The 14,021-nt window shown below is 39.8% G+C and overlaps 1 protein-coding gene across 17 annotated transcripts in view; it reads left to right on the forward strand.

Annotated features, from left to right (window-relative positions):
• rimbp2b (RIMS binding protein 2b) overlaps window positions 1-14,021 on the forward strand; it is a 91,116-nt gene that overhangs the window by 56,749 nt on the left and 20,346 nt on the right. For 14 of the 17 annotated variants that reach the window (XR_012769935.1, XM_075468477.1, XM_075468481.1 and 11 more), the window contains 10 exons: window positions 1,366-1,488; window positions 2,858-2,962; window positions 4,675-4,725; window positions 5,186-5,206; window positions 6,999-7,203; window positions 8,832-8,980; window positions 10,074-10,153; window positions 10,434-10,543; window positions 10,626-11,498; window positions 13,558-13,709. Coding sequence is in view for 16 of the 17 variants with exons in the window: in XM_075468477.1 (XP_075324592.1) it covers window positions 1,366-1,488; window positions 2,858-2,962; window positions 4,675-4,725; window positions 5,186-5,206; window positions 6,999-7,203; window positions 8,832-8,980; window positions 10,074-10,153; window positions 10,434-10,543; window positions 10,626-11,498; window positions 13,558-13,709 (1,869 nt within the window). In the remaining variant the exon portion in view is untranslated. The remainder of the gene's footprint in view (window positions 1-1,365; window positions 1,489-2,857; window positions 2,963-4,674; window positions 4,726-5,185; window positions 5,207-6,998; window positions 7,204-8,831; window positions 8,981-10,073; window positions 10,154-10,433; window positions 10,544-10,625; window positions 11,499-13,557; window positions 13,710-14,021) is intronic. The other 3 variants (XM_075468480.1, XM_075468494.1, XM_075468482.1) reach the window with 2 other exon arrangements.

Raw genomic sequence — 14,021 nt, forward strand, 5'->3', positions numbered from 1 at the left:
TGTCCGATCTGTCAACATTAGGTTTGACAGTTGCTCCTATCAAGCGGGCAGTTTTTCCTGTGCAGAGGCAGGCCGTTCAGAGGCAGACTCACTAGTCTCTGTTTGTGTTATGCTTTGGTGGTCTTTGTAAAATTGTCCTCCTTGAGGAATCATTAGTGATTCATGGCTGCACTGATGAAGGGGCTTTCGGCTGCAGGAAGTAGTCAGCTCACTTGCAATTCAGGGCCATGAAAAGCGCTGACTGAAATGAATGGCTTTGGGTTGACAATTATGAAGAATATGTAAAAGGTGAAATTGTCAAATTTTTCAGATATATGGCAGTAGACACCTCACTGGGGTTGAATGAGAAACATATTAATGTTTCAGCATATAGGGAGTGAGTGAATTGTATTGCTGTTGAATTATGATAATAATTACATGTTTCATTACTAATCCCAACCCTAAATATGCTTCTTGCATTTCTTCAGCACATTATATTTTTTGTTGATATTGTGATCGGAGAGGCACTGATTCTTTTATATAGTCAGTTGGGAGACTTTTGTTTTTCACCAGATATCATGGCAAAGCTGGGACTGTTATCACCTGTTATACTGTTATCACTGTGAGAGTGTGTTATAATGTCTCAGTGCAGTAATGACTGTGCATGGCTCAGAATGCTTGTAGACTTGTAAAACCACAAGGTAACAGTCAGTTTTGTCAGAGGCCATCATTCTCCCCTGAGTGAAATAAGGGATTTTTTTTCCATCTCCTGATCTCTTTCCCCCTTTTGAGTTTAGTTGAGCGTGAACATGTAGGAGTGATTCAACCCCCTACCACATCATTTGAGTGTGTTGGTCCAGTTTTGAGAAGCTTGATTTTGTAAGAGTTTGGTAAACCTAACATGCATTTTAAAACTTTTTGTCATTTTTTTCTTTAAAAAGAGTTTTGCAAATATTTTTCACACATTTAAGAAGCTGTTTGGCTTTAAAGATATATATATATATATATTTTAGGAGCCCTGTTTATTTACAAGAAAATTCCAGGGGCCACATAAAATTTTCCGTGAGTGGAAAAACCCGGGCAAAAATACTGCAATTTGCTAGTTTCAAAACACGAGGGGCCTGTTTTATAGAAAAGAAGAGCAATAAATGTGCACAATGTTCATTCTTTTGTACATTTTCCATGGCTACATTCTCATCACTGTCATCAGCGGAACTTCTAATGACTGAACGAACTGGATGGAGAATCTGATGGCCTTTGGTTCATGAAATGTGAGAGAAGGAGAAGTAGATGGACATTCCAGAAAACCTGGAAGTGTCAGAAAGAACAAAAGCAGAAACTGTCAAACTCCCGTTCCTTTGCTCTGTGCTTGCCCCATCTCCACAGGTGAAGTCAGAGTATGCCCAGCTCAAAGAGACACTTGGTGCTGTGACGCAGGAGAGAGATTTAGCCCTGTGGGAGAGGAACCAGCTCCAAGGCAAACTGGAGAACCTAGAGCAGGTGCTCAAGGTGAGGAAACTACCCCCGAGGGCTGACACTGTCCGTCATTTCTAGTTCTATATCACATTTATCCTTGCATTCCAGTTCAGGTATTTTTTATGGAGCCTAATCCTTTACCAGTACCTTCTCTCCTCCCTGTGCTACACTGCCTCCATCTCTTTCTGCTCCGCTATACTGTCTAATGTCCTCGACATGTCTGTTGCCTTCCAGTGTCGAGTTGGGAGGTCTGACCAGGAGCTGTGAAAGAGCACAAGCTTGGAGCAGTCTGCCCTCTTTCCTTTACTATTTCACCCTTTAATGTTGTCCTACCTCACGGATCTGTTGCTTCTTTCCTTCCCTTTGTCCCCTCTCCCCACTGCTAGATTTACAAGGTATCACAGCTATGTCCTTCTGTTAGGGAGCAGCCCTATTTACTCCCATTCTGAATGTTTTCTGTCCACTCAGTGGCTGTGCTTATCGCTCCCTTTTTCCTTGGGCTGCTTACCAGACATTCAAATGGTCACGTGGCTATAAGAGCACAGCACTGTGGAATGTGATTCATGCATGAGGCAGGATAAAGAGTTTGGCTTTATGATGAAAGGAAGGGGTTGAAGATGGACTAGAAAGACTGGGCCACCTGCCACGATGTTAATGTCACCCACAAGTTTGATGACATTACCTATCTTAGACCTTCATTTTTAGAGGCATGAAAATGTCATTTGCTTCTTTCACCTTACAGTGTCTCAAATATTCACACATAGTGGGAGCAGTGATGTGACTGGATGACACAGGCAGACTGTTTTATAATGAGCCTCACATTCAGTCCTTTGTATTGTATGGCTTCTTTTGTTATGGATGGCTACAGACAAGTGAGCACGCTACAGAGTTTGCTCATCCTTTTCATGTAACATAAAACCAAATATTGATCATGCAAAGACAACATCATTGAGGACAGCTTTTCAAACAGTCCTTGGAACCAGATTTACAACAGGTATTGTGTTACCTGAAGGGGGCGGCAAACCTGGTTGTTTATTGAAGTTTCTTTTGTTTACACAGCAAAGCATCTCTAGTCCTCATCCATAAACACTTTTGTTCCAAATTTACTCTTTCCTGGGGATCATTCGACATAAACATGTTCGACATTTGCTGGGGGCATAGTTTATGTCTTTGTTGCTTTCTAAGGTTTAAACATCAATACACTGTTAATCAACCTTTGTATTGTGATGTATTCACATGCTAACACCTGTGTTGTGTCGTCGTGGAGTCGAAGACTGGAGATGCATTTTGTGTTGGTTCGAGTGCCGTTGGATTTTAGTTCCACTAACAGCTTCCCTCTCTATGCCCCCTTCCCCTACAATTTGTCCCTCTGGCTCTCCATCCCTAAACACTTTGCGGACAGCATATGCGCGAGGCTGCGGAGCGAAGGCAGCAACTAGAGTTGGAGCATGAGCAGGCCTTGGCTGTACTCAATGCAAAGCAGCAGGAGATTGACCTTCTTCAGAAGGTAAGAGAAGTCAGTTTGTATAACACTCACTGCATCGGAGGGCTGGGCTTTCTTGTGTGCTCTGGCTTTTGCACGTGGCATGGGTCAAAGATCATTTTGGCAAACTCGGGTGCAATACTTACCGTGCAGCCAGGGCCAAACGTATCAGAAGGACTCTATAGATCACCCATTTATATCTTTATTCATAGACTACAGAACTTGCGTCCCTTAAGCTCCCCTTGTGAATCCTCTTAACCTCATCCTTCAGATGTCTTTCATACTCCAAACCATTAGTGCACAACATTTCTTGTTTTTTTTTTTTACCAGCGAGCAAACCAGACATTTGAAACATAAAGTAGATGTGACAGAAAAAAAAAATAGAGAAAAGCCTGCCCAGGCCATTTGATGGTGAGGCTTCCTTCTCTGTGCACTGAAGCTGACTGTAATGTCAAAGCAAACCCAGCAATAGCTGAGACTGCTGATGATGTGAATGTGATAAGAAGTGTCACCAGTGCCATCTCTAGAGACACTGTCTGCACCCCATTGTTTCTGTAGTGTTGTAACTTCACAGTCGGCCTTTCGCAGGCAGGAGCTCTTTTTTCTCCCATTAACAGAAGCTCATTACTGCCTTATCTTCCTTCAGACACCAGATGCTCTCTCTGTTCTCCTAAACCGAGTTCCTGCAAAGTAGATTTATGAAATTGTAAAATCCACACATGCTCTCATAACCATGTGGACCACTTGATCTTCTTAGCAAATGTTTTATGTTTTCGTCAGAAAAAAATATCATGTTATCAAAAGAATGACATGTTATGCTGTGCTTCTTGACACTCCCAGTCTTTTAAATCATTCCTCTTGCAATGCATCGCAGAAGGCTCCTTGATTACTTATGGAAACATGGTGTTGAAGTAGAATAAAATTATATTTTTTAGAACAGGCCCTCAGCCTTAGCCCTCCCCGTATGTTCATTGTAGATTGAACAATCTTTTTGGAGTCAGTCATTATGAAATGTAAAAAGAAATGTTTTTGAGGTTTCTCAAATCATGTTCTTTCTGCTTGTAGATGATGCAGGAAGCAGCTCAATTATGATCCATGAAAAAAAACATTTATCATAACAAATGTTTGTTTTCCTGCTGAAAGCTAGTTCATTGCTGAACATTTATAGCACATTCATGATAACACATCTCACTGTATCAAATGTGAACTAAGAGCCCCTCCCAGCCCTGTAGCTGGTTTGTAGCCAGCACAAAAGCCTAGCTAGGGCCTATATATCTATTTTGAACAACATAGTTTGAGACTGTGGGTTTAGAGACTCCTTGATGAGTTTTCTTAAATTTCTTCTGTGAATATATTCCCTTTGCATGCACATTATTGTTTCATATTAAAATATAAATAGGTTTTAAATAAAATCCAAATGCAAAAGGTGAAAATGGATGAAGAGTGACAATATTTGAGTTGGTTTTGGTTAAGAACAGATTTTTGCCTAAATCAATGTTCTGTTGGTAAATGTCAAACATAAAAAGGATTAATGACTAACAAGTTTCCGCCTACAGTATATTGGCATAGTGTCTACAGAGTTGGCCAAGTTCTTTTCAACCATTTTCACTCTGCACTACCATGACTTTATGATTAAATCATTTTTTTTTTGTGAAGGGCTTTTGTTGGTGTTTTAAATGGAAACTAAAGATCAATATAAACTGTTATATGAGTGAACTGCACCCTGTGTTTCCCAGGCTCAGGTTGAGGCTAAAAAGGAACATGAAGGCGCTGTCCATCTGTTAGAGGTGAGCGTCTGGACACTGGGCTGGGAGGGGCGTTGGCTGTGTGTTTTTTTTGTGTTGTTGCTGCACGGAGACTTATTAACCCCAAGGTCGGGCTGTGTATATGTAGAGCCGTATGCTGCTCGTTATCCTCCCTTCTTGCAATCTTAATGGTTGTTCTGTAGTTCTCACATTTTAAAATATGATCCCTTGCTTTGACAGAATTGTTAAACTGACTTTTGAAATGCACATTTAAACTTGAGAGTTATCTAAATTGCCTTTTTTTAAATTTCAGGTAATTAACCCTGAAAAAAAGATGTCAATCAGCTTTTACTACTTTGTGTTAGCATCGTGATGAGCTGACATTTATGCGTGTCAAACAGAATAATTCAAGAGTGTCGTGCTTTCAAGATGTGTTTGAGTGATCACATGTGTAATCGTGGTATCTCTTTTTATTGTATGGGTATGTGTTTATGCTATACAGAACCACTTGGACAGCATGCAGGTATTTCAGAATTGCTTATTTCTATTTACCTAAATTATTGATTTATCTTGTTTACACATTTGCCATTCTTGGCAACAGCATATACAGTACCACTACATTTAGTCTGCTTCTGAAAGGATGTATCATCACACAGCAAAGATAGATGGGCTTAGCTTTTTTTCTTTTTTTTTTAACTGACACTAAGCATGGTAATTATGTATTGGGCTAAGTGATGGTGAATAAGTTGCATGAAGCATAAACTTTAAAAGAAAGTCTGAGTTTTTTTCAGAATGATCTTTTTATGGCCTTTACTACCCACTCAGTTCTGTCTCATAATTCTCATCAAAGAGGGCTCACAAGTGAAGGGCTTTTTTCAAAGGCTAGAACTTGACTGGCATTACAAACTCAAGGTCTTCCTGGCATGATCTTAAAGAAAAAATCAGCTACACTCACTGAACAGCAGATGAAAAGGGATTTTTTTTTTTTTTCATAAAACCAGGTCACAGAATTTGGATCGACTTTAAACTGATAGAAATGCATGGAGCATCACTCGTGTGTAGATATAATGTTATATGACCAAACATGACACGTGTTAACCCATGAACAAAAAAGTATATCAGAGTGCAACAAAAGAATGCTTATCAAATATGTTTAAACTTATATCAGAGTGTAGATATAATACTGCTGAGATATACAGAAGGTGTTTGCTTTCTTAATGTAAAATACTATATTTTGAATAGATGATGCAGCGCCAGACAGTGAATTTGACCTCTTTAACTTGTAGCCTTGCATGTATGTCGTCCAGCATGTGTTTAAAAGCAGTCTACATGCCATACCATGGAGCGTTGTGTGATGCTGTTACAACTAACATCTTTTAATATGTCTCATAAATGCAGAAATGTCATTTATGTCAGTTTGCTGGCCGCATGTTATGCCTGGCAACAATCTGCATGCATAAAATTGACTCCGTGTTCAGAACAACACGAACTGGAGCAGCATACTTTCAGAGCATCTTTGGTTCAGACTGTTGATAAGTAATTGCTGATGAAATCCATAATTCTTCTTATGAAAACATGATCCTGTAACCACACCTGGAAATGACATCATATCTGCCCAAGCAGTTATGTTCATTACGTCAATGTTAGTTTGTGCATTGACCTTCCCTGCTCTTCAAGTAAATGGAAGCCATTCTTTAATATGTTTCTTATTGTTAATACCCCATGAAAAGACCACACAACATTTACTGACGATACGTTCTTATTGGTTGCAGAGTTAGTTTTTAGTTAATACTTTTTAAGATGAAATAAGCAGTTTACATCAGAGTCAACATCAGTTTGTTTGTTTAAATTATTGTTGGTTTTGGTATTTTCACGGTGGTACTACAATAAGAGGAAATAAAGAATCATCATCCTCATCCTCTAAGGCAGTTTGTTTACTCAAACTGCCTTCAAACTTAAGTTTTGTTTTTCTTTTTATCTTCTGAATGAATTACATTGTTTTACTGTAGTGATGCATGTAATTTGTATTATCTACTTTCAGTTGTACTTTAGAAAAAAAGTCATTTCAAGAAGATTTTCTCTGTAATAACTGGTCGTTGTTCTAAGTTAAACAGTAAATATCCTTCCAAGTTCTATTTGTGTGTGAACATTAGACATATAGCATAACATACGTAACTACTATGTGTGAAGTATATGTGTTCATACTGGCCTTATTTGTTTTCTTCTTTTGCTTTTCTCCTTTCCTTCTCCTGCCTTTCCCTTTGCCTGTCTACCCTCCTGTACTCTCTGTGTCTCGCCTCACTCACCATTATCAGGCCAAAGTCCGAGAGCTGGAGGAAAAATGTCGGACTCAGAGTGAGCAGTTCAACCTCCTGTCAAAAGAGCTGGAAAAGTTCCGGCTCCAGGCTGGGAAGTTTGATATACTTAGCACTGAACCCTTAACTGTGTGTGAATCTCCCGGATCCCCCAACAAGTCCTTGTCACAGCTCCTTAATGGATTGGCTGCCCCCGTAGGGAAAGGTGTGTGTTGGATCTTCTTGATAATTGTTTTTTGTTTCTACAATTTGTATAAGCCATGTGTTGCAGATTTAAACCCAAACTATTTTTAGCAAGGAACATTGCTAAATTGATACATCCCAAATGCTGAAGTGGTACTTTTTCCTGAAATGTTGATGATGATAATAGGTCACCAAATTCCTTTTACTGAATGGAGCTCATTATCAGCTCAATTTCTCGTGACAGTTGCTGGTGGTAAGTTGTACATTGTATTAGACGAGGAGCCATTTCCTCGTGTCTGAAAAAATGAAGTCTGAAATGCCTCTTGACTTAATCAGCAGTAAACACCGTTAAGGAAATAATCAATCCCAGTGAAGAATAGCCCCTAGCTTACAAAACCTGTCGTGTTTGTTTTTGACTTGTTTTGATTACTACATGTACTGATTTACCAATTACAGTACAATGTATTGTTCACTTTTGCTGTGTAACCTGTATAGTCACGAGTGCTTGGGAAATGAAAAATATGTGTGATAGCCACATTTATTATACCTGCTTAACATAAAGCACAAAAGAATTATTTCAACTTGATTAGTAGAACCTTTCTCAATGAAATCAAATAGATTTATCACTTTGCAGCCGTTATGCTCTGGTGTGGGGCTCTGATGAGAGACATTATGTGGTGGAGGCCTCAACAATCACCTGGATTAATGACTACCTGACAAACAGACCACAGTTTGTCAGACTGAAGAATTGTGTGTCTAACCAGGTGATCAGCAGCACAGGAGCACCACAGGGGACTGTACTCTCACCATTCCTTTTCACTCTGTACACTTCAGACTTCCAGTACAAGTCAGACTCCTGTCATCTACAGAAATATTCAGATGACTCTGCAGTTGTTGGGTGTATCAGAGATGGACAAGAAGCTGAGTACAGAGAGCTGGTGGACCGCTTTGTGGCATGGTGTGGGAACAATCATCTCATCTTGAATGTTAACAAAACAAAGGAGATGATTGTAGATTTCAGGAGAAACAGGGTCAGATCGAACCCCGTTTCCATCATGGGAGAAGAAGTGGAGGTGGTTGAGGAATATAAATACCTTGGTGTTCATGTGGACAACAGACTGGACTGGAGACACAACAGTGAAGCAATCTACAAGAAAGGACAGAGCAGACTACTTCTTGAGGAAGCTAAGGTCCTTCAAGGTTTGCAACAAGATGTTGCAGATATTCTACAAGTTTGTTGTTGAGAGCGTCATTTCCTCTTGCGTCATCTGTTGGGGCAGCAGCATCAGAACCAGGGACCTAAAAAGACTCAACAACCTGATAAGAAAGGCTGGTTCTGTTCTGGAGACGACTGTGGAACCTCTGGAGACAATAATGCAAAGAAGGATTTTGCATAAAATCAAGAGAATTATGGACAACCCTGAACATCCTCTCCATGAGACTGTTATCAGAAAACAGAGTCTCTTCAGTCAAAGGCTTCTTCAGTTTGGATGCAAAACGGACCGCTACAGGAAATCTTTCCTGCCCACAGCCATCAGCATCTATAATAACTCTTTGATTTAATTGAGTTACATCAACATTTAATTTCCCTCTGGGATAAATAAAGTATTTTTGAATTGAATTGAATTTTGAATTATCTTTGTTCTACAGGTAATGAGGCTCCAACAAGCAGATCTTTGATATCTGAGTTCATTCGACCACTCCAAATCAGTGGCGACAAGCCCGAACTCCTCTCTGTCAAGCCAACATTCCTCAGTCGCAGTCGAGCCAGCAGCCCAGCACGGGCTTTCCTCTCTGAGGTACCTGCATCAGCTTGGATCCCGTGCGGTTCCTACTTTATTGCATGTTCTCCTATTCTAGATCCAATCTGTTTCATAAAGTGAAAGCCAAAAGTTTGCAAACTCCTATTCATTCATACCAAGCAAACTATATCTCATGACCATCAGGCTGCACAAGGGAAGACTATATGCATCCCCAAGTATTTAGACACTATCACGCTCGGAACTGGTGGACTCAAATGCACGACTCAGACAGACAGTATTCCAAAATCAGTGTCGGTTTAATAATTCCAAGGTCTGGTACACGGGTAGGCAAGAGTAGAGTAGGCAAAGGTACAAAATCGTCTGGAAAAATCTCTGGTCAAAAAACATGCAAAGGGGTCAAATAACATGAAAGCTAGACTTGAAGTTAAATGCTTGAATGAATAACAAAATGACGAACATGCATGAACAAGACAAAGGCTTGGGTATAAATACACTATGATACACAGGTGAGAATAATTAGGATGACGACAATAAGACTGTGACAGGAAGTGACTACCAGAATAAAGCAAGAACAAAGAAAAAGATACATAGACCTGACATGACAGACACTCTTTTATTCAAATAAATTGTTGGCAGCTATGTGAGTTTCCATTGACCGCAGACTAGACATCCTAATATGAATGTATTTGAAACAACATTAAATGAGCTGACATCACCAATGTTCAACATATTTCATCGCATATACCGTTTACCTGCTTTTAAAATAGAGAGAATTTCTTTCAATCTCTGTAACATTTTTCAGCCAAATGAGAGAATATTCACACAGCAGGCATTTAGGATGTTTCCCACTGTTACACATGCAGATTTGGATTAATGAAAATATACATGTACCCCACACAACGATAAACATTTCACAAAAATATTACAGTCAACCTCATGCAAAATCGAATTATTTGGCAGATGATAGATTCAACCAAAGGAATAAACCCTGAAAAAAAATTCATACTCAGCGCAGAATCCCAGTGTTTTTGAGTTTTCAAGATACATAGGAGTACGAGGGAAACAGTGAAACCAAAACTTACATTTGATACTGAAAACAGGATTACATGTGCATTCTTTCCTTCTCTAGATGGAAAAAGAGCTCAGCTCAACTACCAGGTCTAAACCACGGTTCACAGGGAAGGTTCGTCTGTGCGTTGCTCGGTATAGGTATGTGTACAAAACACATTAATGAGAATAATAGTAAGAAGTTATTGGAATTTACAAAGATCTCAACCCCCACTGTCCAAAGCTCTGCCATGCATGTAAAGAAAAGGGGAAAAAAGGAAAACCAACGAATATATGCAAAGCAGTTCAGAGGAAATTATTTTAGTAGACATATCAATTAGTTTTTAAATGATTGGCATAATACCAACCGAAGCACAGATCAAATGTATAGAATTGTGTTAATCTGTGTTATTGAATGGTTCATTCTCTTTTATCACTGTAGCTACAATCCTTATGATGGGCCTAACGAGCATCCAGAGGCAGAGCTCCCCCTGGTGGCAGGGAAGTACCTCTATGTTTACGGGACAATGGATGAAGATGGCTTTTATGAGGGTTTGAACTTCTTTTAGATTGTTTAATCTTTTCTCCTTCATCGCATTAACTCATTACCAACAATCTCCTCTTTGCCATTCAGGAGAGCTGCTGGATGGACAGCGGGGACTCGTCCCATCCAATTTTGTAGATTTCGTCCAAGATGAGCAGAAACCCTCTGTCCAACACAGGGACACAACAGTGAAAGAACCTGGCTACCTCAACCACAGTAGCCTGGGGTCTCAGCGACTTTTGGCTGGCACAGGAACAGGAACAGGCACAAGCAGCCTGCTGTTTGACAGTAAGCTAGACTGTTTAAGCACCAGCAGCTTGGGCATGGACCTCCTGGGCTCCTATAGCAATGGGACAGGAACGTTGGATGTCAGTATTGACGAGGTCGGTGAAGACATTGTGCCTTATCCCCGCCGCATCAACCTGATTAAACAACTCGCCAAGAGTGTGATCATTGGCTGGGATCCCCCTGTGGTCCCACCAGGCTGGGGCCCCGTCAGTGGCTACAATGTATTGGTAGATAAGGAGGTTCGCATGAGTGTCCCCTACGGGGGCAGGACAAAGTCCCTTATTGAAAAGCTAAATCTGGCCACAAACACTTATCGCATATCAGTGCAGAGCATCACAGACCGTGGCCCGTCGGACGAACTCCGGTGCACCCTTCTTGTGGGAAAGGATGTGGTGGTGGCACCTTACTACCTGCGGGTTGACAACATCACACAGAGCTCTGTGGAGCTCTCTTGGATGCCCAGTAACAGCAATTACAGTTACACTATCTTCCTCAATGGTGCAGAATATGACATGGTCAAGGCTGGGGGCTATAAATACAAGTTTTTCAACTTGAAACCAATGACAGTTTATAAGGTGAAGGTTGTTGCACAGCCACATCAGGTGCCTTGGCAGCTTCCAATGGATCAAAGAGAGAAGAGGGAAATATCTGTGGAGTTCTGCACTCAACCTACAGGTTAGCCTCAAACATATTTCATTGTGGCTCAAACCCACATTCTGTGGACTACCTTTTAATTAATTGTCCTATTCTTTCGTAGTTAATTGTAGTTGTGCTAAAAACAAAGGTAACTTTGCTCTAAGTCTGTTTGATTTTTAGCTGCTCAAATCTATTTCTCTCTCCTGCTCATTATTTTTTTAATGTCTAAGAAGAAAACATTTGGCTTATCAGAGACAAAAAATGCTGATTTTTACCTTCTTTTTTTGTGCTGGGCAGAAGCTTTATCATTTCATTTTCAGTGAAAATAACTCTGTAGTGACTGCAAACAAAGATGATAAGTACATTTGCAAATATAGTTCTTACGTTTTGTGTGAAAGGTACATGTAGGATAAAAGAAGTAACTTAAATAAAAGAAAACTTTTCCCCCCAATGCAAAAGTCATTGTTCAAATCTCTGTTTCACTTCAAAGTAATCCATTATTCAACTGAAGCTGAGTATTTATAACCCACACAGCATTCTGTTAATATACTCATGCTTAAAGCTCATTACAAACCTGGCAAACATCTTAGATATTTAACTGCTCCCCAGACAGATTCGATTTCTTTCAAAGAGTATTTATGTGTTTTACTGCGATAAGACACATGTATGAACAAAAAAGTGCAATGAAAAAACATTCAGGAAGTATCCAGAGAAAAGAGCTACACAATACTGGAAATAAGAGTTTCCCATACCTAAATTAGTATAAATAGTAGATCTCTAGGACTTCTTCTCCCACAAGGCTCTTTGTTTCTTTACATTCTCACCGCCTGACTGTTTCACCAGAGCAAATTATTTAGAGACAGAGCAATAAAAGGGATATCCTTCAGAAACAACTACAATAATGGCACAATTTAACTGCAATGTAAATGTTTAGGCACAATGTTATTTGCCAGTTGTGAGTGTAGATAAATGATGAGCTTAATTAATGAAAAAAGTAAGAGAACAGAGGACACAGACAATGAGGCTTGAAGTTTGAACTGACATTTTCTATTGGCAGCTGATGTGGCCTCACACTGAGAGTTCATTAAATGATCTATCTATTGGACATGTTAATTAGAGGTGCCTGAAATAGTTTCAGTATGGGTGGCAGATAACTGTTGTCAATAAAGAGGACACTGTGTGGAAGCGCTTTAACAGGCTTTAGCACTTAGCATTTGTTCTTAAGACAAGTCACTTCATTAGTCCTTAGTGATACAACATTTTAGTCAATATTAGTCACACAGAGCCGCTGCGAATTCGCTGCCTGCAAATCTGTGTCTGCCATTTGTTTCAAGAATTAATGAAAGCGTCTACAGGGAAATATCCATTAAACACTCACTTAAGTCTGGAGAGAAGTTGCTGTTTATGACAGCTTTATGACAGGGTTAAAAACTGACTAGAGGAAAGGACTCCATACAGAAACTGCGCTGTCTGCTTTTGATAAGCAGGGTAGAAATGTGATTAAAAATGTGTTGATGTAGATTCTCAGACACTCACACAGCTGCACGTTGCTGCCTGCAGATACTGCTGACTGAATCTGCTCCCTATATGACTCCAGGTGAGCAGCAGCACGGCACAGATGGGTTTGTTGTTTAGTATGCAGACAGCAGTGACAGATTGTGGAAAAAGCAAACTGTGTTTTCTGATGCTTCATAGAAAATTGTCAGCAAGAATCTGGCAACAGGACATTGCTGTGAAAACACTGATGGCTGAATGTTGGCAAACTTGGATTTTTCAGCCAATGAGATCCCCCCCCGATATGAATATAAATGAATGCATGCAAATAAATATACAAGATTATTCAATTATGTGCTATGCGGAATATAATAAGAATTGATATTTATATTGTATCATGGTGCTCCTGAAAGCACTTTAGCGCTATTCTTCTTGAATAAGAATATCCTTTATATGATGCCATGATAAAATGGACAATTAGTGCCAGAGGTCCAAATCACCGTTCAGTACCATTATTTTTGTATTAGATTGGCAGTAAAGCTTGTAATACCGTTGAACTGTCTGTCTTTTTATCCTCATCCATAGTGTGTGTTTTGCTCCTCAGGACCTCCTCATCCTCCTCAGGAGGTGCAGGTCCAGTGTGGTCAAACTCCAGGGATTCTGCAGGTCAGATGGAAGCCACCAACCCTGACACCTTCAGGAACCTCCAATGGGGCCAGTGTAATTGGCTATGCTGTGTGCACAAAGGGACAAAAGGTGCCAAACTTTTGTTGTGATTCTTTTCCCTTTTTATTTTTATTTTTGGAGGCTTACAGTTCAGTAAAGGTTTGCCCTCCCTAATTGTTACTTCTGTGAGTAGTACTCTATTGCCATCTTCTGGAGAAAATGATTAAATACTGATATCCAGTCTTGAGGGACAAGAAAAAGAGAAAGTTGTTCCCAAAAAGATCTATGATATTAACTATGTTAACTAATATATTACTTCACTAAAAGGCTGGATACTGGAATGAGTAAGAACTAGTATTTGGACTATACTCTTAACAGGCGTTGTATAGTCAGTATAAGTAA

This window comes from Odontesthes bonariensis, chromosome 6 (assembly GCF_027942865.1).
Source record: "Odontesthes bonariensis isolate fOdoBon6 chromosome 6, fOdoBon6.hap1, whole genome shotgun sequence".
Lineage (NCBI taxonomy): Eukaryota > Metazoa > Chordata > Actinopteri > Atheriniformes > Atherinopsidae > Odontesthes > Odontesthes bonariensis.